Genomic DNA, 26,062 nt, shown 5'->3' with positions numbered 1-26,062 from the left:
TCTCAGCTATTGATTTTATTCTTGGAGGTTGTAACACCGATATATTCTGAGGTCTATTGGTCCTACATGAGGAAGAGCCACAGTAATTCATTCTAACACTGGAGTCCTGTATCAGTGGGGAAAAATTTTTTTTATTGGATTTGCTCTAGGCTGTGGGTCTTCTTCTCTTTCTAAAATCATTATGTTAGTTAAAATGAGCCTTTGTACCAAAGAAAATAATCTGTCACAGTTTGGGATTAGAGAACTCTCCAGGGGAAGAGCTCAGATTTATGGAAGAAGGAGTTAATAACATTGACTAGAGACAAGCTCCCAACTTGGCCCGCTGTGGCTCGCCACTTGTAATTCTCATTCTTTCTTCTACCTCCGCAATTTCCTCCCCTCTTTCACTACGGCTCTTTTTCACATTTAGACAGCCTGCTGTTTTTCGTTACTCACTTTGCTTATGTTCTGGCCTCTTCATCGTCTCTTTCCCACCTATCCTTCCCACCTTTGAGGACACTCAGTTTCTACTCCTTCCTTGTCCCCATATTGAATCGATTTTCCTGTGTTCTCCAACTCTCCAGCTACATTTGTCATCTATTCCAGTTTGTACTGCTGGGGTTTTATCCCCACTATTTCTGGTAAGGGAGACCTGTTTTCAGTATTTCTCTGTAGAGAAATGTGTGTGTAAGAGAAAGAGAGAGAGAGGGAGGGTGGAGAGATTGAAAGATACTGAATAGCACATTTATGGCATAGGCTTTTGAGAGGAGAGTGACTGAAGATTTTGGGTTGGGGGGGGAGATTCCGACCCCTTGGGAATGTCAACACACATGGCATATGAGTGAGATCCTTCACACCGGTGGGGCATCAGTCCCTGGAATGTGGCTTTACAACGCGTGTGAACATGGGTGGGTCTGGAGGCCAGCAATTCTCATTTATTTCCTCCGTGGCTGGCCCTCAGCAGAGCAGGCAGCTCCGCTTACCCTTTCTTCAGGCTGGGGCTAAGCCCCATTAAGCCACAGTGCACCTTTTTCCCTGAGGTCGCCTCTATCTGAGTCATATGTCGTACAAACGTGGCGGTCGTTCCTGGTTTGGGCAGGTGTTTTCCTGGAGGCGGGAAAGGGAGAAGAAACCTCCTGGCTCCATCCTGCTCCTGCTGAGCGGCAGAATGAGGACCCAGAAAGGCGAGACTGTCGACAGGGGAGGGAATGAAGCTGAAAGCAGGACGGGTACAGACAAACCAAAATGCGGATGTTCTGTCTGCACGTCTCAGGAATTGGCTGTATTTATAGTTTGCTCTCAGAGTAAGAATTATGATTCTTATGTCTGAAAGGAACAATTCCCACAGCTTGTCTAAAAAAGGTGTGTTTAAGGAGACATTCAGGTAAGTACAGTACAGTGATCTTCCAACAGGGGTGACTGAAATGGTGGAGGGACTAGGGAGAACCTGCAATTCCTCTGCTCTTCCGTGAGACCGAGTTGCAAATCCGGAGAGCGTGCGATTATTAAAACTGGAGAAAAGTTCATTTTTCTGAAGATGAATCTCTTAGTGGCAGCTCCATTCAAATTCTGTGGCTGCTTTGCACACAAGGTTCGTGCTTTTATAGCATTTTTTAAAAGATGGATTTAATGGACTGAATTCATTTAGACAGGAGATCAAATGAATGAGTGGAATTAAATACCCATCCATATGGCTTTCAGTCACTGTGTAAGCCACTCGACCACCCGACTTCCCTAATTAAATGACAGTGCAGTCCCTGCACAAAGGCTGCGATGAATAAGTTAGTACTTGGTCAGTGCTTTGAAGATGAAAATCACGATATGAGTAATGAGCAAGGATTCTCCCCCCCAACCCCTTGGGCTGGAAACGGCATCTCTTGTGTTTTCCCACTGCACCATGAGTCACCTGGGTCAACATTGCAGAAAACCTCCTCCTCCCAAGGAAGAGCAGGAAAGACACAGTAACGACAGGCTTTTATTTGACTTACAAGGCAAATTAGGAAAGAGCCTGAATCCATTCACATCTGTACAAGGAATTATACACCAGACACATTTGCTACCTATAGGCGCAGGTCATATTTTACATGAATTTATGCATTAAGAAATCACATGAAGATTATCTTGTTTAAACATTCATGAAGCTCAAACATCCCCCGAGAGCGCTGAAGACAACATTCAGCTTTGTCCCTCCTGAGAGCTTGGCTCACGTCTCTCTTGGTGCATCTAAGCTCTGCATCAACCCCCCCCTCCAAAACTAATGTTCAGGTTTATCTGCTCTGAGGGTGTGATTATTTTTAGTGGGAGGAGCTTAGAGGAACTGCAGACTTGGAAGTAAAGCGTGAACCATTTGGCAAGATCTGTCTGTCTGCTGCGAATCTTGCCCCTTCCTGACCACCCCCACTGGTTCCCCTTGCAGGAAAGCCTAGACCCTAACTTGTTATATGTTCCAAACTTTGCTGGGAGCTCTTTTTTTTTCCCACCAAATCCAAACACTCTCATTTATATATGTTTTTCTTCTCCTGGATTGCTCTGACACAGATAATTAGTCACGCTAGATTGTCGGGGTTGACTGACGACTGATAGTTTTGACGCGCCCCATCCGAAAGGTTGCATAACCCCAGTGTAAGTTAGGATCCACGCTGCTGGCTGCAATGCCCCTCACTGTGCCAGAGTGTGGGATGTGGGGCATCACTTCAGCCCTGGCAACGCCTCCCTCTCAGCTGCACCCTGAAATTGGTCACAGCCGAGAGCACGGCATTCCCACCACAGCTGGCAGGGTCACCTCTTACTGAGGCAGCCGGGGGGAGAAGTGTGGGAAGCTCACCTCAGGGATGGGAGGTGAGAGGGGGTAACTGTGGGGCTGGGGAGGAGGTCGGATGCCTCAGGGGAAAAATGCACCCCTGCTGGATGAGATCCCCAAAAACTGGTTGGAATGGGAGAAAGGGAAGAGAGAAAACTCTCTCCTCGGATAGATTCAGATATCGGCCAAGTCCAAAAGACTTTGGGGGGTTAATTGGAAAATGATTATGCTTATCTGCTTCCTGCCAATCTGTATCCACAGAGCAGAAATAATTATAGATACTGTGGACACTCTGTGGCTTTGTTTGAAATTATACTGCTTAACAACGCTTCCTTGATATCACCCTCGGCAGGGGGCAGGAGAGCTGGTTTGAGCCAGCAGGTCATTGGGTCATTTTTCTCCCCCCAAGAAAATTCGCTGCAGCCGTGAAAAGGAAAAAAAAGCGTTGATACTAATTTGGTTTCTGTTGAGTTTTAGCATGTCATTCACATAGCTGTCTTAGCAGAGTAAGCTGACATATTTTTTACACAGTTTGGCTCTTAGGAACCAAAAGCAGGGTCAGCGCTGTAGATTAGAATCAATTCAGTGGAGGGAAAATAACCCTTTGGAGTATATCTTGCCTTCCCTGAGCACGTCGCAGGCATTAGCAATAATGGGAGCCCTGTCTGTGCATGGAGAGGAAGCATCTATCGTTCAGGCTCCCACCCATCCTTGCCCCAGGCTGTGCGGTCCCCTGACCTTCACAGTGGGTGGGATGACTCTGGATTCATCATCTAACTTGATGCTGCTATGCACAACACACACACACACACACACACACACACAGTGTTCTTTGCTTCTGGAAGAAACAGGAGGGAATGGGGACAGCAGCTGCTGAAACATGGCCCACACCAATGAGGGGACCAAGCCTTTTGGGACATGGATGTGAACTGACTGTGTTTGCCCTCCGTGGAGGCTGTGCCATCTTTGCTAGGCTAAAGTTGCCCAGTTTGCTAGTCTTCTCCAACTTCAGGGAGCACTAGAGAGGCAAAGAAGAGGGTCAGGTTTTTAGGTTCTTTTTGTCCACTATGTGTGGCTATCAGTACAACTTCTCAAACAAGCACAGATGCATCAGAAAAACATTAAGCCAACCCATTAAAAGAGTGCTGGATTTGGTGTCAAAAATGGCTCACCTGGATTAATCTCCAAAATATACAAGCAGCTCATGCAGCTCAATATCAAAAAAAACAACCCAATCCAAAAATGGGCAGAAGACCTAAATAGACATTTCTCCCAAGAAGATATACAGATTGCCAACAAACATAGGAAAGGATGCTCAACATCACTAATCATTAGAGAAATGCAAATCAAAACTATAATGAGGTAGCACCTCACACTGGTCAGAATGGCCATCATCAAAAAATTTACAAACAATAAATGCTGGAGAGGGTGTGGAGAAAAGGGAACCCTCTTGCACTGTTGGTGGGAATGTAAATTGATACAGCCACTATGGAGAACAGTATGGAGGTTCCTTAAAAAACTATAAACAGAACTACCACATGACCCAGCAATCCCACTACTGGGCATATACCCTGAGAAAACCATAATTCAAAAATAGTCATGTTAAAAAAAAATGTCATGTACCACAATGTTCATTTATATTGCGTAGCACAGGGAGATCAGCTCGGTGCTTTGTGACCACCTAGAGGGGTGGGAGGGAGATGCAAGAGGGAGGGATATGGGGATATATATGTACGTGTAGCTGATTCACTTCTTTATACAGCAGCAACTAACACACCATTGTAAAGCAATTATTCCTCAATAGAGATGTTAAAAGAAAAGCTCACTTGCTGTTTCTATGTATACATGTGCTCTGATGCATTTCATTTCTTAATTTTAAGACAAGGATGAATGAGGTACTAGAGTAGGGAGTAAAGCACACCCTCCCCCTGTTCTCAGCGGTATAAATCATTGAGGAGATGGCACCTGTGCCATCTGACTTGTCTATTTCTGCTGCTGTGTTTTCTCTTTGAAACTCCAGATAACACTGCCAAATTTCACTTAGAGTGTCTTGAATGGCCATTTACATTTTTCACCTATCCTTTCCAGAGGCTTCACTGGACTGGGAGGTGGAAGTTGGCCTGGGTCCTAGCCCAGCTCAGCCACCATCTAGCACTGTGACCTTGGGCAGATCACCTCTGCAAGCTCCCCTCCTCAATTCTCTAGACCAGAGCGGAGAGATCTCCAGGATCTTTCCCTGCTCTGAGTCTCTGAGAACTCCGCTGCTGTAGTCTTCAGCATCAGTTGCATTGAGGCAATTGCAAATCAGGCATGCAAATCAGGAAAGTTGTTTTAAAGGGAAGGCAACTTTGCATTGTAAGTGAGTTGTCTCAGTTCTGTGATTTAGTGGCTCCAAAGATTCATATGAAAAGATGAGTTGACATGATTTAAGCCCCTTGCAAGTTCAGGGGGGGAGCTGGCCAGTGCGCTGAACTCAGCCTCTCTTCATGACAGTAATGCGACCTGACTGCACAACTCACAAAACACCTAATCCTGCTGGTCAGTGACAGTACCCCCAGGACAGAGGCAAGCAAGAGTGTTCTCAGCAAGCTCCAGACTTATGGCACCAGGCATGGAAACAGCTAGTGGAATTTCTGAGGACACTGCATTCGATAGTTCCCAGATCTGTTAAGAGTGCTGTATTTAGCTTAGGACAGTTTGGGAATAGCCTTGGAGAGAGTGCACTGCCACTCAAATGAATATTAATAGTGCAGGTCTTGGAGCAAAGAAAATATTTCTTCAATTCAGCATCTGGTATGTATCTGATAAGGAAACCGTTCCTCGGTGTTAAAAGGCTTGGGGCACGGGGGTGTGATGAGCATTCTGAAACCAAGAATCAGTACCAATTGGAAAAAGAACTTACAGTGTAAACCAAATGGTCTGAGCGTCCCAAGCGCCTAAGTACCTTCTCCCCACAATTCTTCCCCTCAAAAATTTATTTCTTGACGATACTATCAATCGGTCTCTTTCTTTGTTGCTGTGTAGCATATTAATGATTCTCAAATGTTTTCAGTTTATCCAAAATGGAAACACTTGCACCAGAGCTGTATTCCCCCCAATCAACCCACCAGCACTTTTCTCCCCCCGGCCCCCGCACTCGCCACTCTGAAGAGAAAAGCAAATGCAATGCGAGATGGCCGTCGGGGAGTTTGCCCGTATTCTGGGGAAGCAGGACTGTCCTTGCCCCCACCTGTCTACATTTTCTCAGTCAAGGAGGCAGTCCTCACAAGTCCTTTCTTTAGCCTGAGGTTCCACTTCCCTATTAACATAAACACAACACTTCACTGAAGCTGGAGTATAAGAAATTTCCTGCTTCATGTGTTTTACGCCCCATTATTATTTTCCCTGCACATCACGTGCCTCTCTGAGGGGCAGAGGAGGATGTGTCTGGCACGAGGCTTTAGGGGAGGGTCCCCGCCACTCAAAAAGGAGGAGGGAAAGACCAAGTCATAAAGGAATTCATCCAGAGATTCTCCTTCTGCTCTCCCAGGAGGTCTGGACTCCCAAGAGTTCTCTTCTGCTCTGAGTTCCACATCCATGAACTGAATTGCCAGCCTCTGTGGTATGGCTGTTCCCCTTTTGTCTCGGTCTCTGCAGTGGTGCTACATGCCTGCTTTTCCCCTATGGCTGGGGCAGGAGTGCTAGGTTTTCCCCCTCTAGCCTCTCTGATGCTCATCATTTATGGGCTGAGGCTGGAGGCAGGGCAAACATTCAGTAGCTCAAAGCATGGATGAGTCAAATCAATATCTATCCCACAACCCTAAGCAACATGAAAACCACCACAGTGACTTAGTGATTTAGTACGTAGTGGGAGAAATCAGAGTTGCACACGTGCACATACAGACTATTCACAGCAATAGAGAAAAATGAGCAAAGTACATCCAAGCTCCCAAGTGGGGGAATTTCAAAGGGCAGGGGAAACCTGCCTCCATGGTCACAGTGGGGACTGGTAGAGTCCCCAGAAAGAGTCTCTTCTTGGTCACATCCCCTAAAGTTAAGAGGGCGCACCCAAACACCCATGCAAGATACATAATCTGTTCACAAGTAAAAAGCACGTCCATGGAGAGGTGGAGGCAATCTCTCTCTGCCTTACGGGTTCCCACAGTAACAAGTATACACCCCCAGCATGGACATTCCTGAAGTCCCCTAGATGAGCCCCACAGGATTCCTGAGCATCTCTAGAATAGTATTCAGAGCTCATACCCAGGGCTGGACTCCTGGGTGGCGGGCCTGCCTTGGTTCCCTGGGTGTGGTGGGTACAGGCACCAAAGCAACTCAAATATCCAGGGAAGAAGGAAGGACCAGAAAAGAAAACTTTCGGGCACCTTCTCAATGTTCATTCTCAACACCACCTGCTGGGGCAGTGGATGGTGAGATGAGGGCCCAGATGAGGGAAATGAGCAACCCGGACATGTGCCTGGGCTCCCTTAACGAGGAGGCAGGTCGGGGGTGGCTGGCGTTACCCAAGCTCCGTGCTTGGCTGAGGTTGCATCCGCCTCCTTCGGAGCCACGTCCTCTTACAAGCCCCAGCCCCACTAATAAGCCATTGACCTTGAGTTTGAGTCCGGGGGAACCCCAGGGGCCTTGTGACTTAACAGGAAGAAATCCTCCTCGTTTTAGCAGCAATCGCTTTTTCTTCTTCTCTGCCCGCCACAGTGATCAAATTAACAGGCTGCTTCTCCTCAGAGAAAATGTGTCCACAGGTCCCAGGAGGCAATGCCCATTTGCCTGTCTGATGGATGGGCTTAGGGAGGGAAAGCAGGGAAGTATGTGTGTGTGCATGTGTAGCTCCCCCTGCACTCCCTTCCCCCGTTCCCCGGGAGGGTCTCTCCCACCTGGGATGGCTGCCCAGCCGGCGGCGAGACCACAGGGAGGGCAAGTGCTGGAGTCTTAGCTGCCGGAGGCCTGGCAGGAGGCCGCGTACACACTGCTGCCCACTGTGCCCTCACAGCTCAGGCTGCTGGTGGGACACTTGAAGGGCTTCATGCTGCTCTCCCTCTGGACGTGCAGGTGCTCGAGCCGCCAGCGCTCCCAGGTCTTCCGAAACTCCATCTGGACCTTCCGTGGGAGGAGGGAAGCAAAAGCCATCATGCAAACCAACTGCCCACAATATGGCCCCATTATTACATTAGTAGGGAAGAGAAAAAATCCACCGCATTATATTAAGTGACACAAGTCAAGGCCTCCGGGCGCCTAAATTAATATCCCAATAAAATTGTTTATCGTTGTCTCCTATTTTCTGCTTCTTCTCGGGAAAGAGCCGGGCTTGATGATCTAATTGGTCTCTTCCATCTCTAAACTCTGTGACTCAGCTAAGTACCTTTTACAATCCATCACATTATTATTTAACGGAAGAGAAGGAGTGACAGAGATGCGGGGAGACGGAAGATGGGAGAGAGAAGAAAAGGAAAAGAGAGAATCTGACTTCAGAGCAAGCACTCTGCCGATTTCAGCTTGGATGACTGAGAAGAGGGACAGCCCTCCCTGCCCCTCATGGTGTCCACACCAGACCTTTCTAAACTCCCTGAAGGCTTTTATCCAGGCCCCAGTGCCTCGTGGGGGAGGAAGAGGAGACGGGGAGAATGAGGCTGGGACTAGTAGCAGCAGTGAAGAGGGGGCTGTGGACAAGGGCTTCTCAGCCTGGATTTGAACTAATCCCATCCAGGAACTGGCCCCACCCCATGGTGGGTGCAGCCCAGGTGAGTTCAACCAACCAGAATCCCTGCTGTGCTGGGCTTAGCCTCCCCATCAGGAAAAGCCTTCTCGAGAGCTGATGCTTGGGGACCAGGTTGTGGGAGCAGAAGGATACAAACCAAGTAACGCCGCAGAGCCCAACTCACTTGAGGGCTTGAGGCAATGCCGTGGTTCCTTGTGATGGCCCATGATTCTGGTCCCCCAGACAGGCTGCTGGAACTTGCACAGCCAGCCCAGGGCATCTGGAGTGCCCTGCCAGGGGATGTGCCATATGTTTGCTTTCCAGAGCTTCTCTGATGCCCCCCCCGACCCCCACCGCCTTGCCACCAGGCCTCCCCACATGAGGGTATCTGGGGCCTGGGCTCTCCCTCTCAGGCCCCAGCCACCAGGACAGCCAGCTGTCAGCAGCCCCATCAATCCCTGTGCAAACACCCCGGTTCTCTTCCTGCAGGGCTGCCATCCATATAGCTAAGCCCAGCAGGGTACCTGGTGTGGCCGCATGCCATTCCTTAAAAGAACTTTCTCTGAACTGAGTGAAGCTGAGATGGCCCAGAGCCTGCCTGCCAGGATGGCCCCAGTATCCCAGGCAGCGTCACCAAGCCCAGGCTTGGGTGAGGGAAGGAGGCTGAGCAGACACCACCCATGGCCCCCCCTGCTCTGTGCCAGTTCGATACCCGGCTGTGTGTGTGACGCGTGTGTTGACAGCTGGGATGAGGACACCCGAGACCGGTGGTGGCCTCTGCCTGTGCAGCAGCAGGCAGGCCAGTCTTGTGGCACAGCCCTTAACTGGGGAGGTGGGGAGAGAGACGGTAAACTGAGGCACACCCATGGGAAGCCACCTCGGGGACTGGAGAGGTCTCACGGATACCAGCAAGAAGTCGGACAGGACCAGGACTGTGTCCCCTTCCGCCTCCCTCTCCCTCAGCACTTTTCCTGAACCTCTGCTGTGGCCCCCGTAATGACAATTGTCATTAGAAACCATCATTCACGGGGCGCTTACTATATGCCCAGCACTCTCCATAGATTATTAACTTTCACAGCAATCCTGTGAGGCAGCTCATGTTAGTCCCTGCTTAAAGGTAAGGAAACTGAGGTGCAGAGATGTAAGTATTTCTCCCAATCTCAGCCAGGACCTGAACCTAGATCTGGGCTGACTCCAAAACCGGTGTCTGAACCCTTGGTCTCCTGCCGTCCATGACTCTTTGTTTTAAACTTTTTTTTTGGCCATGCCCTGCGGCGGGTGGGATCTTAGCTCCCTGACCAGGGATCGAACCCACACCCCTTGCACTGGAAGCATGGAGTCTTAACCACTGGACTGCCAGGGAAGTCCCTGCCCATGACTCTAGGCCACGCTTGTTTCTGGCCGTGTCTCCCCGCCTCCCCCACACTTGGGAGGTGCACCACGAGGGCCGGGACCACACCTTCCTTCCTGGACCTCGCACAGTGCCCAGCATATATCAGGTACTCCCGATACGTGTTGTTTTAAATGAGCCAAATGAATAAATGACTGACTAAACGAGCACCTGACATTGGGTTTCTTCTATTACTGAGCTCTCACAGTGAAACAACAAAGACAACATGAATCCTGGACCCCTGTCCTAGCACTCCTGTCAGCATGCCTCACCCTCAGTTTACCCTCATTCCTGCCTCTGATGTCCTCGGGCCGGGCACCACGCCAGGCTCTGGGATTTGGGCTGAGTTGGCAAAGCTCATTCACCTGCATTTACACTTGGAGAGAGAAGCAGTGACTGCCCCGGTCGCACAGCCGGGTAGGAGCAGAACTCAGGACCAGCATTCAGGCTCCTGAGTCACAAGAGCCACAGCAAAGCCACCCCCAGGCCTCCCCTCCCCTGTGCCCACTCCCCGCTCACTGGCAGCTGGCGCAGGCCTTGGCAGCCACGCAGGACCAATGCCAGGGCCATCTTTTCTCCTTGGGTCACAAGTACCCCGCATTGCCAAGGCAACCCTGGATCTGGAGAACAGCTCTTATGGACAGAGGTCTCAGCCCAGGAGCCATGTGTGTTTTTGTGACCCAGTGATGGTGACATGTCTGTCCATGGGCCTGGAGGAGCCAGGGCCTGAGGCGTCTGCAGAGGGTTGAAAGGAACCGGGCAATGTGCCTGAACAAGGCAGGCTCTCTGGGCGCTCCGAGCAGGGTCTCCTGGGAGAGCCCGAGGGGAGAGGCCAGCTGGGGATCTGCTCAGCAAGAACCCCTGACCCCGACCCCAGCCACCAGGAAGCCACAGGTGGCTTCCCATGGTGGACAGGGTCCTTGCCTGCACGCACAGAAGGGAGCTTTCTCCTTCCAGTCAGAATTCATTTCAATCCTGACTCTGCACTATTTCCAGGCCAAACCTGGGGCGTGTCTCTGACTCTGATCTTCAACGTTCTCATGTGTGAGAAATGAGAATATCGAAACCAGAATTTTAGCAGGGGTATTTTCTGCGGGGAGGCAGGGACAAGTAAATGAGATGGTGATTTTTAAAGCCCCAAGCATGTGACTTGTAACAGTCACCACCCCTTGTTCACTCAAGACCCTCTTAATGTGAGGCTGGGTCTTCCCCAAGTTCATATATGGTTAGGGCATCCTGCACATGTATGTGTGTATGTGAGAGAGAAAGAGAGATGGAGAGACCCAGGCACAGGAAACCACACAGGGATAAGGTGCCTCCTCCACTCCAGTGCCTCAGTGGGGTGAGTAGGGATTTCAGCTGAAAAGACTGAACCCCACTGCACAACCACAGGACGGCCAATGGTAGCAGCCCACCAGGGCTCCACGTCCCTCCGCAGGCCTTACCTCATTGTTGACAAAGCAGTACAAGATGGCCACCATCAGCCCCTAGAAGCAAGAGTCATGTCAGCAGGAGGGAGGGGAGGGAGGCGCCCGGCAGGCAGGCCTAGTCTGAAGCTCCTTGGGGCTCTGCCCCAACATCCCCCTCCTTAGACTGGGCAGCCCAGTCAGGGCCAGAAATGGGGGCGGTGGGTTCCTTCTCCTTTCCTTTCTGGAGGAATGAGAAGACCCCTTGCTCAGAAACTGTGGAAGTTCTTCGACCAGCCGCTCCTGGAGGAGGCCTGAGCTGAGAAAGTACACCTCTGATCACACGGAATTTTCCCTGCCTGGACCTATTCGTTCACTCAGGAGCCCCAGTGCTCCAGGCCTGTGATCTATTTGTGTGTGTGCACATGTGTAAGTGCACACGCGTGGACCCACGTGCTCGTGGCCATCCCATAAGACATTTGAGGAGCTGGGGCCAGTTTCTTATATTCCTACACCCCCACTGACATTCGCACCCCCTCAGCATCATCTAATACTAGTGGAGAGGCTCAATTCTTGGCTTTGGAAACTATGCGACCTGGAAAATCTCATTGTAACATCTCTGAGCCTCAGTTTCCTCCTTTGGAAAATGGGATAATCCTGCACACCTCCTGGGATTCTGCTAGGATTAGCTGCACAATGTGTGTAAAGCACCTGACAGGGTACCTGCCGCCAGCTAGCAGCCCAGTGGACAGCAGTTGCCATGCCGGGCTGGGTGCCCTCGGCGACATCCGGGAAGACTTCTTGTCCAGTGTGCTCATAGAGAAGACTGTCCTGGGTGTCAGCACACCTGGGGACTCTGGCTCTGCTCCAACCACATAACTTGCGTAAGGGCCACTTTCCCCCCAGGCCTCAGGCTGCCTATCTGCATGATACAGGCTGGTCCCCCCTCCATCCCCACCCTGAGACTGCTCGAGGGAGGCCCCAGCCTCGAGGTCACCTGGAAGGAGGTGAAGGAGAGCTCTGTGAACAGCTTGATGAAACGCAGCATGCCCCGGGCGTGCTCGTCCATCACGAAGGCGAAGATGACCTCGTGGGTCCCCAGCAGGGGGATGAGCGTCAGCGTGGACTTGGCGAGCCTGGGGGCAGGGTGGAGGTGGCATTCTGGACCTCTCCCGTGGACTCTTCTCCCTGTTCTGTGCCCCCCAACCCCTGCCAAGCCCTGGTATCTCGGTCACAGACATCCTCCCCCACCGAATACCCTGGGACAGGCTGCCTGGAGGGGAGGAAGTAGAGGTGGAGACCCCCAGAAGCCCAGGAGCTGCCCAGGTACAGGGGTGAGGGCAAGGCTTGGGGTCCCAGGCCAGGCCTGGGTGGAGGAAGAAAGATCACGTAGGGATCCAAGCTCAGCACCCCAGGATCTCTGACTCTGCCGGAAGGAAGGGCTGAGGGTGCCCAGCAAAGGCAGCTCAGTTACGTCACCTGCACTTGGTGTCTGTCTTGCACATGAGATTGGCCTTCAGTTTGGACACCACAATGCAGATAACCCGGACAAAGATGAGGAAGTTCACCTGCAGGGCAGAGGGGAGGGTGGCTGGAGGCCCTCTCAAGACACCCTCTCTCCCCGCTCCTCCGCCCAGTGCCACCCGGGCCCACAGCAGCTCCCTCTCCCACCCCACAGCGTCACTCACCCCGATGGCAAAGAGAATGGGCAGCCGGATGATGAGCCAGTAATTCATGTTGGAGTTCCTGGTCCAGCAGCTAGAGAGAAGAGACACACGGGCACCCGGTTGGACACACAGACCCCCCAGCTCCCAGTGCAGGCACAGGGCACACAAAGACATGTGGGCATGCAAAGTGACACACCCAGACCCACACAAACACTGCCATCAGGAGCTACCTGACAACCAGTCCCAGGACTCACACACACACACAGTCCTGGATACACATTCACACACACAGATACGCACAGCCCCTTCATTAACCTACAGTCACACTCGTGTGTGTACTCAGCATCAAACACAAAATAACAGAAACGTTTCACTCACAGTTATTACAGAAAAACCTGCAGGGGGGGGACCATGGACCCCACAGACCCAGCACTCTTGTCATCATACAATCCGGGGAGGGGGAGGGAGGGGGACTAGAGAACTAAATTCATAAATTTAGCTCCTGGTCCCTCAGTTTACCCCCTCAACAGGCAGCAGCTGCACACGCCGGGGGCCAAGGAAACCCATGGGGTTTGAGGACAGGGACCTCAGCATACCCCTCACCCCCTCAGAGCAGGAAGGACACTCACCCCTCGTCCTCATAGAGGTACTTGACAATGCCCCAGGGGATAACAAACAGCAGGGGAACACCTAAGAGGAGAGAGGGAGAGAGAGAGGGGGGAGAGGAGCTGGCAGGCCAGAGCCACCGCTAGGCACACCCAGAGGCCTCTCCTACCAGGGCCTCTCCCGCCTCCAGCCCCTCTCCTTGCCTGGCCCCAAGCCACACTTTCTGGCAGGTATGGAACTAGGCCGGTCTGGGTGCTTCGGAGAAGAGGTGGCAGGAACCACCCACCCCAACACCCCAGACTCTTCATCAGAGTCCTCACAGCCCTCCCCCTCCCGCGGGCCAGGCTCACTGTCAGGGCTGGCCCCCAGGGTCCTGGCTGAGACACAAGGACAAAGACACCCAAGTAGCGAGAGACGGGGCCAAAGAGTGGGGTAGGGAGGCCATGCTGGACGAGGTGGGAACAGGCCAACTCTCTGATGCCACCCACCCCTGCATCGGCCCACCTGTCCATCTCAGTCAACTCCTCTAGGCACTGAAGCCCCTCCAGGCTCCTGCCCCTATCCCCATGCCCCTGCACGTGGCTGGGCAGAAGCCTGGATAGGAGCCCTGTCCTTGACGCTGACAGCCCAACTGACTGCACAGTGGCCACAGTAACAACAGCTACCACAATGCTGACCACATGGCTGAGGCCGGATGGTGTGGTGGGCACCCTCTAGGATGGCCTCCAACCACCCCACCCCTGGTATTCCCACCCAGGTGCGGTCCACACTGTATCCAAATTGGTCTGTGTGACCAATAACGTACAGAAGTGATGGCATATGACTTCTGAGATTAGGCTATAAAAGATGGTCTTCAAAGGTTATAAAAGACATGTCTTGGGCTCTTTCTCTCTTAATTTGATCACTAGCCCTGGGGGACACCAGTTGCTGTGTCATGAGGGCACTTAGAGAGTCCCCTGTGGCAAGGGAGGGAGGCCTCCAGCCAACAGCCAGCCTGGACCTGAGCTTCCTGCCAACAAGCTCAACAGTGAGCTTGGAAGTGGATTCTCCAACCTGTTAAGCCTTGAGATGACACCTACCCTGGCTGACAGCTGAACTGCACCTCTCTTAGAGATCCTGAGCCCGAGGCACACATCTCAGTTGAACCCAGAATTCTGACCATAGAAACTGGGAGACATAATTGTTGTCTTAAGCAGCTAAGTGTGGGGTCATTTGTTACGCAGCATAGGTAACTAATACACTGGTTTCCAGCTCCTTGAGGACAAAGCCTCATTCATCTCCAGAGCCTCAGCGCCCATCTCACCTGGGAGCTCAATATGTGTTTGTTGACTTAAAATTGGATTGTCCATCCTCGTGTGACAGATGAGAAGATGGATAGGCAGCTTAGGAGGACACAGGTGGGACTAGAACACAGGACCACAATGCCACCACCCTCAATGGCATTCCGCACCAACTCTCTCCATGCCTGTCTCTATCAGTGCCTCTCAGGGATGGAGATGTGGGTGTCTGAGACTAGTAAGAGCATACATATTAAGGGGTGTGGACACGATGTGTGTGTGGTGGAGGGGGGTCCATGTGTATACATGTGTGGCTTCAGGGGTCTCCCCCAGGAGCACATTTCCAGGGCAGAACCCACTTCATTGCCTTTCCCATCACCATCACCCACATTCTCAGCACACGGATGTCCACTCAACAGCAGCTACAGAGCAGCTCGTAATCCTGGAGCTACTGTGCTTGACGGTGCAGACAGCTGGGGGAAGCAGAGCGGCTCACGGCTGACCAGCGCTGTCATCAGATAGCTCTCTCCTTGGCCATTTATTTTTATATAACCCTGACCTCTCAGCATCCAAGATGCTTTAGTAACAGGCCTTCATGAGATTGGACAAGAGGCAGATGGCCTCCAAAGGCTCCAGCACGTAGCGCAGAGCCTGCCACATAGAAGATGTCCAGTAAAAACGGAATGCATGAACAAATGAGTGAGTGGGTCAGTGTATCAATGAGAGAAGGGAAGCTGTCCAGGCAAGAACATGCCAACACCCTGAGCCACACACATGTCTGGAAACCTCCATCTTAGACATCCCCAGGCACCTGCTGGCCTTTCTCTGAGACCCCACTCCAGGACTGGGGAGCACACTCATGTTATCAGCCAGACCTGGTGAACTTCATTCATTCATCAGCATCTCCTTAACAAAGTCTTTAAAAATGCAGGTACAGGGCTTCCCTGGTGGCGCAGTGGTTAAGAATCCGCCTGCCAACGCAGGAGACATGGATTCAAGCCCTGGTCCGGGCAGATCCCACATCCCACGGAGCAACTAAGCCCGTGTGCCACAACTACTGAGCCTGCGCTCTAGAGCCCATGAGCCACAGCTACTGAGCCCGCGTGCCACAACTACGGAAGCCCGTGTGCCTAGAGTCCGTGCTCCACAACAAGAGGAGCCACCGCAACGAGAAGCCCGTGCACCACTACGAAGAGTAGCCCCCGCTCACCGCAACTAGAGAAAAGCCTGCGTGCAGCAGCGAGGACCCAACACAGCCAAAAAAAAAAAAAAAAAAAATGCAGGCACCGCTCTGCCGCCTACAAACGTGACACACTCCCTGCTGGCTTCATCCTTCTCCTGTTTAGAAAATCAACAAGACAGGCTGGAGAAAAAAGCTTGAACTAAGACACACAGAACTGGCTCTGAGAAGTAACGATTCCCTCGTCCATCACTTGCCTCCCTCCTGTGCAGCCTCCTTGTGGTGGGTTATGGGGGCACCCGGCCGCCCGTGGACGGCAGCAGAAGCTGACATGCCTTTCGGGGATTCCCCCAACGTGTCAGCGTCCTAATTTTAATTCTTACGTTTGCATATGAAGCTAAAAGTTGTTTCCTGCGCATCCCAACATGGGCCAAGCCTCCTGACGTCACAACAGAGCTCTGGGCTCTCTGTGAGTCTCTCTCTGTCCTTCTGTCTTTGTGGCTTTGTCTCTCTCTGCATCTCCCATCCCAATTCCTCAAGAAAAGGACGTTATGATTGGGAAGTGGGGTGTCCCCTGGGCCCTGCCCTTTTGCCTCCTCAGACTCTGAGCCCCAAGCTGGGGTGTGAAGTGGTGGGAAAGGACTGGCACCCCCTTTCCCATTTCCTACTGAGAGACACTGCGTCCCCCACCCCAAACCCTCCACCAGCCACCCACATGCCTCTGCACACATCACACCATCCCTTAGATTGTTCCTGCCCTCAGGTCACCATGGTGACAGCACTACAGTGCTGATGCCGTTTCCCAGAATGGACAGACATGCCCCCACCCTGAGGACAGCCTCCCCAGGGCTCCCCTCAGTGGCCTAACTCCGCCCCCACCCCTAGCTAGCTGCAGGGCTCTCCAGCTGCCCACTGCCTGTTGGACGGCCCTAGCAGGATGAAGAGGCCTGCGAGGGGAGGAAGGCCGAGCAGGGAAGGGCTGGGCCCTGGCGGAGGAGGGAGGAAGGGTAGGAGCAGGAAGCTGTGTGCAGAGGCCTGAAATTGCTCGGCCAGGCCCTCAGGGGCTAAAGAGATGCAGTGCAGGCCAGAGAACCTTGTGTGACAGGTGATGGGGCCCAGGGCCTGGGAGTCAGGAGGCCTGGTTCCAATGCCTGCTCTGTCTGTAAGGCCCTGCCGTCAGGACACTGATCACGTTAAAGCTCCTTTCAAGGTACTCTAAATGGGGCCGTACAGAATGAAGTAGCCTAAGAACATCAGCAACAAGGGACGAAGTGTGAGGACAGGGACAGGGAGACCGAGAGGGCCAGACAGAGCACAGAGCCAGGGGCCAGGCAACCTGAGGCAGCTTCCCGAGGAGGCGGGCTGGACCGGGCACAGCCTTGCAGAGGCTCAGGGGCAGGAGGGGACATCAAGGGAGGAGCATGGAAGTCCCCAGAGGTCAGGTGGCAGCCCGAGGCAGGCAAGAGGAGTGAGTGAATGTGTGGCAAGCGGGAGGAGGAAGGCAGGACCTGTGGTGTGGGAGGCCCAGAGACGGGCCCGCTCCTGGCTCCATCCTGGGTGGGCACCGTGGGCCCCTCAAGAGGAAGCGCTGTTGCATCTGTTTCCGGGGTAGAGGGTGGAGGTGAGGGGCTGCTAGGGTGGGTGTCTCAGCTCTTGCCCCATCCTACCTGTGTTCTCATCGGAATCCCACATGGCGAGAGGCAGAAGCACAACCAGAAATGTTCCAGCAAAAAAAAAGACACAATGGTTCTTGGCAGACTTTTTTGGCTAGAACATTTCCAGCTGGGCTCCAGGCACATCCAGGGTCCACTCTTTCCTCAGCTGGCTTCCGGCCGACCCCCCTGCCTTACTCAGCTCTCCTCTGAGCCATCCTCTTCATCATCATGTGACAGAGCCCCTCAGCCTGCAGCCCCAGGGACCCCCTGCCATGTGGCTCAGGACCCTCCATTTCCCTTAGGGGCTGCATTGCCCAGGACTGGATGTGGGGCTCTATCCCCAAAGAGTCTTGGCAGCAGGGATCTTTGAGGCCGGTGCCATGACAGCCAATGGTGTGCATCGTGTATTTGGCTAGATCAGGTGAAGGCCTCTGCTTCCTTTAAGGGAGGAGAGTCAGGCAAAGGCGTGGGGATGGGGGACAATGGCTTGACAGCGCCATGGGCAGCGAGTCCTGTGCCCAGCAGGGGGTTCTCCAGTGGGCCCCATACCTTGGCCCAGCAGTGTGTTCTGAGTACCCAGTTGGCCTCCTGGGGTAGCCTGAAGGCAGCCATTCCAAGAGGGGTCAGGGTCTCCCACTCCCCCCGTGCTCAGTCGGGGCTGGGGAGAGAAATGAATGACAGCTGGCCTTACCCCAGCCTATGCTCAGGTAGAGCCTGAAGATGCGCTGCTCGGAGAAGACAGAGAGGGCCAGCAGCGTGTACAGGTACACCCCTTCCACCAGGAGCCAGTAGTAGTTGGCCGCCACGCAGTACTGCATGAGCAGGAACACCAGCCGGCAGCCCAGAGAGTCCTGGGGGCAGAGGAAGGGTCCCCAGGGGACAAGAGCTCTGCCCCTACCTCTCCTGACCCCGCTGCCAGTCCTGCCCCAGCTGCAACCCTGCCGTGGTGAAGGCAGGGTGACAGAGCTGACAACTTCCAGCCGGAGCCAGTGTTAAGAACTTGACCTGCTTTAGCTCATCGGATCCTCACTATCCTGGATGGAGGAAACTAATATTATCCCCATACAGGTGATAAAACTGGAGTCCAGAGAAGTTAAATCACTTGCCTAAAAATTAGCTAGTTAAGTGGCAGGCCTGGAATTCAAACCCAGGTCTGTCTCCAAAAACCACTCGCCTGAGTCAAACAGAACTCCCTAAGGGCAGGGCAGTAACTCCCTTCTTAGGCTGGGGGCTTCCCCAGGGTGGACAGCCTCTCCCTGCCTCTCCCATCACACTGGGGGCTCCGAGGACCAGGCCTGGGAAGCTCTTGCCTTTCTTTGTATCAGGCCTGGGTGGGGTGGGGGAGACAGACTTTCATGGACTGTCCACCCCCTCCGCAGGCCCTCCATGGAGACACCACACACCTGGTAGGAAAGGAGCCCATCCCACTGGTGCTGCTGGGTGGCCATGCTGTACATCCACTTGAGGGCTGCATCCTTGATGAAGACGGACAGTGCTCGGAGGATGAAGGATGCAAACAGGTTCAGGTGGATGTAGTTTCGGGTACAGTGCAGGTGTCTGCAGGAGAAAGCAGGGCCCGCCCTGGCACAATGGCCGACACTTCTGCTCCACAACCCCCGGTTCTCAGGCCAAAGCACACCTCAGGCATGTGTCCAGCTCTGGGACCACGCTCCTGTCTTTCCTCCTCTGGATGCCCTTCTTCCCCATAACCTTGAAAATCCTTTGGGTCCAACTCAAATCCTGCCTGGCCATGAAGTCTTCAGCTGTGTGGTTACTGCCACCCCCAACCCCGTCCACACTCTATCTTTTCTCTGCTGCATCTTCTCTTCTACAAAGTCACGTGTAACCCAAGTGATTTGTGTGAGGACCACTTTCCCCACTGGGGACTTGCTTGGCTTCTTGATGACAGCCCCTGTCTAATATGCCTCCAGGCTGCCTTACAGAGGCAGAGTGAGGCTAAGCATACGGCAGGAATTCAAACAGTATTGGATACAACTTCAACATCCTTTCATGTAAAAACACATAGCAAACCGGAAAGATGAGGGCATTTCTTAACCCAATAAGGGCTATCTAGCCAAACAAGGAGCAAACATCATTCTTACCTGAACATTTTTAGAAAGATTCCCTTTAAAATCAGGAACAAAATTAGGATTATCTAGCTGTAAGATCTACTTACATCACATCTACTCAACTTTGTACTACAGATCCTAGCCACTGTAAGAAGGCAAGGAGAAAAATGCATAAGAATTGGAAATAAGGACACAAAACTGTCATCATTTGTAGATGATAGACGATCTTCATAGGAAATCCAAGAGAATCAACACACAAATTATTAGAACTAATCAGAGTTCATTCAATAAGGTTGCTGATGTGTATGTTTATGTACATCAGCAATAAACAATTAAAAAGTAAATTTAAAAAATTCATTTGCACTACTTTTAATTGGCTACCTAGAAATAAGTCTAACAGAAGAAAGCACGATTTCTATGGAGAATACAGTAAAACTTGCTTAAAATTATTAAAGAAGATGCAAATTAACGGAAGATTCATGGATAGAAAGACTATCTTGAAAGTGTCTATTCTCTTCACAATAACCAATAAATTCAATATAGCTATAATAAAATTCATAGCTATAATAAATTCAATATAGCTATTGAATAAATTCAATATAGCTATAATAAAATATATTTATATTTATTATAAAAATATAATAAAAATTCCAACAGTTTTTTGATGGAAATTTTAAAAACTTATAAAGAAGAGCCAAGGGCCAAGAATATTCCAGACACTCCTAAAGAACCACAATGTGGGGGCCTTTGCTATAAGAAAACCAAGTTGTTTTTATTTTTTGGCCACACCGCACAACATGCAGGATCTTAGTTTCCCGACCAGGGTTTGAACCCATGCCCCCTGCAGTGGAAGCGTGCAGTCTTAACCACTGGACCACCAGGGAAGTCCCAAGAAAACCAAGGTTTTTGACGAATCTATAGTGGTTAAGGCACCATAGCATAGGCAAAGGGACAGATAACTAGACCAATGGAAAACAATCCACATGACAGAGACCCACTCAGGCACAGATGATGCTTGCTGCATGGCAGAGTAGGCACTGCTATCAATAAATGGTCCTGATGCAATTAACATGTATACATGTAATATGTATACATGGAAAAATGAAATTAAATCTCTTGTTTTCACTACAGACAAAAATAAATTCCAGGTTCACCAAACAGCCATAAGGGATGTGCAAAACTTATGACCCTGGGATAAGGAAAGGTTTCTTAAACAAGACCATAAAGAAATTTGGCCTTTGGGAAAAAAAATTGATACATTTTTTATCAATTGGAAAAATGAATTTTTATCAATTGATAACACTTACTGATAAATTTATTTTATCAATAAAATCAGATACATTGATATATTTCATCCCATTAAAATTAAGGACTTCTCTGCATAAAAGGCACCATACAGCGAGTGAAAAAATAAACCACAGGCTGAGAGGATATATCCTGGATTACTATCCAGAATATACAAGGAATGCCTAAAATAAAAAGAAAAAGCCAAATAAGCCAATAAAAAAGTGAGCAAAGGATATGAACAAGCAACTCACAGAATGAAACATAAAAAGTATGCTAGATCTCTCCAGGAATCAGTGATATACAAATTAAAATCATAGTGAGATATTTCACACACTTCAGATTAGCAAGAATTAGGTCTGAAAATAGGAAATACTGGTGAGGATGTGAAGCCAAGGGAGCTCTCATGTATTACCAGTAAGAGGGCAAACTGGCATGACCACTTTGGAGAACAACTTCACAACCCCTAATAAATTTGCAACAGCACGCTGTATTCAGACCAGGCAATTCTACTCAGAGGCATGTGCCCCTGGAGAAATGCACAAGGGGTCATGGGTAAGAATGCTCATTGTAGCAAGGTTTATAATTCAGAGAAGAAAAGAAAAGAGAAACACCTCAAATGTCCATTAAAAGGATAACAAATAAATAAACTGTAATATATCATACAATGGAGTGACACTTAAAATGAATGAAACAGAACTGCCTGTATCAATGTGAATGAACCTCACAAAAACATAATGTCAGGCCAAAAATAACTGCTGAAGAATATGTCCAACATGCCATTAAAATATGCAAACCCCACACTATATATTCGTATAGATACTTAGAAATGTGGTAAAAGTACAGAGAGATGCGTGGGGATTATAAGTGGCCCCTCGGGGGTTCCCTCTGGTGAGGAGGGAGCGTTACTCGGGGAAGCTTAACTGCGCGGTGGGCTTTAGCTCTTGGGCTGGATGGTGTGCGTGCACAGGTGAACATTTCATAATAAAAGGGGAGAATATTCTCAATGAGTGCATTTATGAAGCACTGACTGTGTGCCCAGCCCTGACTGTGCCAGAAGCCATGGGGACCACGGGAGGAATGTCACCTCTCCTGTTCCTGCTGGCTGGTGTCCTGAGCTCCCTACCCTCGGAACCCCTCCTGCCCTTGAACCCAGCCCTCCTGGCCCACCGCCATCAGTGCAGAGGGCATGGGAAGAGCCTGGTACTCTGGAAGGAACGGCTCATCCAGGTTAGACCTAGGAAAGAATTTTCCATGGGAGCTGACAAGCTCCAAAGAGAGCAGAATCTCTAACCCCCTGAGGTCTTGTCTAAAATCATACTGAATTCCCGATGACCTGTTACATACGCTCACCGGAGAGGACTTCCCCCACTCCTATCACCCACTGTTAAGGTGTGGAGCATGTGCTTTGTGTGTGCACGTGTAGTGTTTGTTTTTCCTTTTTTGCAGTATCATACGCACACATTTACACGGCACAGATTAGACTAAGTACACAGTGTCGTAGCCTGTGTTTTCAGCCTCATAAGTCTACCACATAGATGGTGTGGGTTCTCTGGACATCTCTTAGGAGAGGAACCTGCTGCGCTGCTGCTTCGGCTTGGCGCCCCCTCCTCTATTTGGGGACAGAACAGCAGGTAAGGCTGAAGCAGCCCCCTTACCTGAAGCCCAGGAGGATGGCCGAGGCGATGACCAGTGCGGTGAAGGAGAATGCGTAGCCCACCGTGTAGATGACGTAAAGGGACAGGAGCTGCTGCTCCGGGGAGTTCTGTGTGCACACGGGGGACACAGTGTACAAGGGGTGGCCCACAACCCTCCTCTCCCACATTCTTCTTTCCCATGGGACAGGGGCAGAGGTGGGGCCCCAACGCAGCCCCACTGGGACCCTGGAACTAAGAAAGAGAATAACCTATGGCGATGGTCCTCGGATTTCCAGGGCCCTGTTCCAAGGCCGGAGAGGTGAACGCACACCACCTCTGTCCAGAAAGCATGGTGTGCAAAGCCCGAGAGGCTGGGGGATGGGCAGATGGCCACAGGCCAACTCGCCAGATGCCCAGGTCCCTGCTCCCATGAAGCTGGCACCCTGCTGCCCCCTAGCTCGCCGGCTCAACTCACTTGGTCCCCTCGCTTGGACTCCTCGCACTCGGACAGGTCCCTCCAGGGCAGGCTCGAGTTGTCCTTGTGCAGCCACAGGCCATCGGTGGTGCAAAACCGGTACACGTGACCCTGCAGCACTGGGGCGGAGACATGCAGTAGCTGAGCCTCGGCCCAAGGCCACCTGCCCCTCACCCCTCTCCACCCTGGGGGTCACCCCAGCTGCCCCAGAACTGACCCCTCTGCACACACACACACACACACACACACACACACACACATACACACACACCCTCGGGCCTTCCTCTCCTGCCATGTGCCTGTTTGACCCACCCTCAGCCTTTCCTCTCAGCCACCCTGGAATGCAGCTTGATGAATTCACACTATGGAGATGAGACCGCGCTAGCCCATTTCCACACCCCTGCCTCAAATCGTGCTATGGACAAGGTTTGGTGCTGACGAGCAGTGGCCCCAACAGACCCACGGCCACCCTCTGAGACTGCTGATTCACAGAACTCAGGCCCCACCTTCTTGGGCAGAGCAGACCCCAGGAACAAAGTGGGCATAGAGCTCTTGAGAGAAAGAAGGAGACCCAGCCCCATCCTCAGGGAGCCCCGGTCTGAGGGGAGACACAGCCCTGCCCTTAAGAAGTTCTAATCTGATGGAGGAGACCGAGTCCTGTTCTCAAAGATCATCTGATTTAAAAGGAACACATAGTCAATGGCAGAGACATAGCCCTTAGAGACACTCTGTTCAAAGGGGTAGTGGTGGGGGGAGGGAAGACCAGCTCTTCCCTTCAGGTAGCTCCAAGTAGCTGGAGATGGAGACTGTCCTTGGAGACCTCCCAGTCTGAGAGTGGGGAAACATCCAGCCCCTGGCCTCAAGGAGCTCCCAGTCTGAAGGAGGAAGGAAGCACAGTCCCTGGCTTCAGAGAATCAAGACTCTCACAGAAAATAAAAAACAAAAGGTGCAGAAAGGAATAACATAAATGCAAACCGAGAGAGATCAAACACAGGCCCAGCAGAGCACGGGGTGGGATGTCCCTGTGTCCACTCACATCCTGCCTGGGCATCTGGCGCTGAGGCGACCACCCTGCCGTGCCTCACTGTCCACCCACCCAGGGAGGGGGATGGCTTGCGGCCCCAAGTTTGCAGTGAGATCACAAGAGGGGACAGGGGATTACTTTTGTCTGAGAGGAAATGTAAGTCTGACGCCAGGGCCAGGAAACTAGGGACAAAAGTGGGGAGAGATTTAGCACAGGGGGATCAAGGAGGGGAGCTGGAGCCAGGACGAATTTTAAAAGATTTAAAAATTCTAAAGGACAAAAGATTTTAAAGACCAGCCTCCCAGCTGTGGGAAGAAGGCTCAGCGTGAAGGAGGGAGCGTGGAGAAGCCGCGAGGCCCTGGCTGGCAGTGGCTGCTCAGAAGTTTCCAGGTGGAGAGGCAGCAGCAAGGGCAGGTCTGTGGAAAAGGATCATTAACATGAGTGCCTGAGGGTGGCAGCATCAACCCCAGGGCCCACACCACCAGGGCCGGGAAGGGACGCACCATCTAGGACGGGGCTATATTTCACAGTTCACAAACCATCAACCCGCCCACTGCTGCCATATGCCAGGACACCTTCACTTTAGGGGCCAGGGACAGCTCTCTGCCTGCACAGTCAGGCATCTGCAGGGCCTGCCAGTGGGACCCTTGTCCTCCCTGAGCCGGTCCCTGGCTCCCAGCTCACTCTCCCCTTTCTCCACTCCCTTTCAGAGACCCTGACCCGCTTCAGGAGACAGAAGTTATCTGGTAATACTGGGGGGTGAGTCAGCTTGTGGCATCACTGCTTCTAGAAGAAACTGCATTTTAAGAGACTTCCCCAGGAAGAGAAACAAAAGCCTGAAAATCTAATGATGGGCCTTGGGGCAGTGGGAGGACCAGTGTCCCAATAGCCCCCTGACTCATTTATGAACAAAATCAGGAAAGGACAAAGGCAGAGAAGGGGAGGCACCAGGTCTGATTTAAGCAACTACAAGGGCCCCCAAATGTCTCTCTTATCTGCTGCATGGATGCCTGGAATTCTTCACCAGGGGTTGGGTCTTCTGATATAAGAGCCAAACCAGTCTTCAGGAGTCGACGACCCCAGAGCAGTGATGGGGATCTGGGCTGACTCCATGGACAGTGAGACTGATATCAGAACCTTCTCTGGAAACCCATTTAGATGGGAGGAAATGGGGAGAAAAGAGAAGGCAGAGGGGCCAGGGGAAGGGAGAGGACATCGCAAAGGGGCCCAAACTGTCGCAGCGCCATGTACCCAGTACGCAGCCCGCAGCAGTGTGACCCTAATAACAGCCACTTGCCACAGCTGGCACAGGGTCTGGCATACAGGAGGCGCTTGAATTGACGTTTTCCTTCCTACCTGCTCCTTTCGAACCCCCTCTGCAGGCTGCTCACTCATAGAATCAGGTTTTGAACACCTGCTGTATGCCTGACACCTTGGACATCACGACCACCTTACAAGGTAGACACAGCAAATCCCACCTTACAGATGAAGCAACTGAGCCTCTGAAAGGCCAAGTGACTTGCCCAAGGTCATCCAGCCAGGAAGCGGCAGAATCAAGATTGCAGCCCTCATGGGGCTTCCCTGGTGGCGCAGTGGTTGAGAGTCCAACTGCCGATACAGGGGACATGGATTCGTGCCCCCGTCCAGGAAGATCCCACATGCCACGGAGCGGCTAGGCCCGTGAGCCATGGCCACTGAGCCTGCGCGTCCAGAGCCTGTGCTCTGCAATGGGAGAGGCCACAACAGTGAGAGGCCCTCATACCACAAAAAAAAAAAAAAAAAAAAAAGATTGCAGCCCTCAGCTCTTGGTCTCCAGAGGCCAAAAGTCAGCAGCCAAATTCACTGCCAACAGTCAACAATGGCCATGTGCCATTTATCTGCCCTTCCTCCAGGCTTGGATTTGCCAACATTCAGCATC

General features: G+C 51.7%; 1 protein-coding gene across 1 annotated transcript in view; it reads right to left on the bottom strand.

Annotated features, from left to right (window-relative positions):
* Window positions 1–7,708: 7,708 nt before the first annotated feature.
* The window catches only part of GLP1R (glucagon like peptide 1 receptor), a gene marked incomplete at both ends in the record, with an annotated part of 31,705 nt that continues 13,351 nt past the window's right edge, over window positions 7,709–26,062 (bottom strand). The window contains 10 exons of the mRNA XM_079713082.1: window positions 7,709–7,876; window positions 11,310–11,351; window positions 12,268–12,406; window positions 12,750–12,838; window positions 12,959–13,028; window positions 13,567–13,627; window positions 18,347–18,506; window positions 19,059–19,212; window positions 22,667–22,773; window positions 23,121–23,239. Of these exons, the coding sequence (XP_079569208.1) occupies window positions 7,709–7,876; window positions 11,310–11,351; window positions 12,268–12,406; window positions 12,750–12,838; window positions 12,959–13,028; window positions 13,567–13,627; window positions 18,347–18,506; window positions 19,059–19,212; window positions 22,667–22,773; window positions 23,121–23,239 (1,109 nt within the window). The remainder of the gene's footprint in view (window positions 7,877–11,309; window positions 11,352–12,267; window positions 12,407–12,749; window positions 12,839–12,958; window positions 13,029–13,566; window positions 13,628–18,346; window positions 18,507–19,058; window positions 19,213–22,666; window positions 22,774–23,120; window positions 23,240–26,062) is intronic.

Source organism: Hyperoodon ampullatus (genome assembly GCF_949752795.1).
Source record: "Hyperoodon ampullatus genome assembly, chromosome: 10".
NCBI lineage: Eukaryota > Metazoa > Chordata > Mammalia > Artiodactyla > Ziphiidae > Hyperoodon > Hyperoodon ampullatus.
The sequence above is the reverse complement of the archived record's forward strand: the minus strand, read 5'-3'. Positions and strand labels throughout refer to the sequence as shown.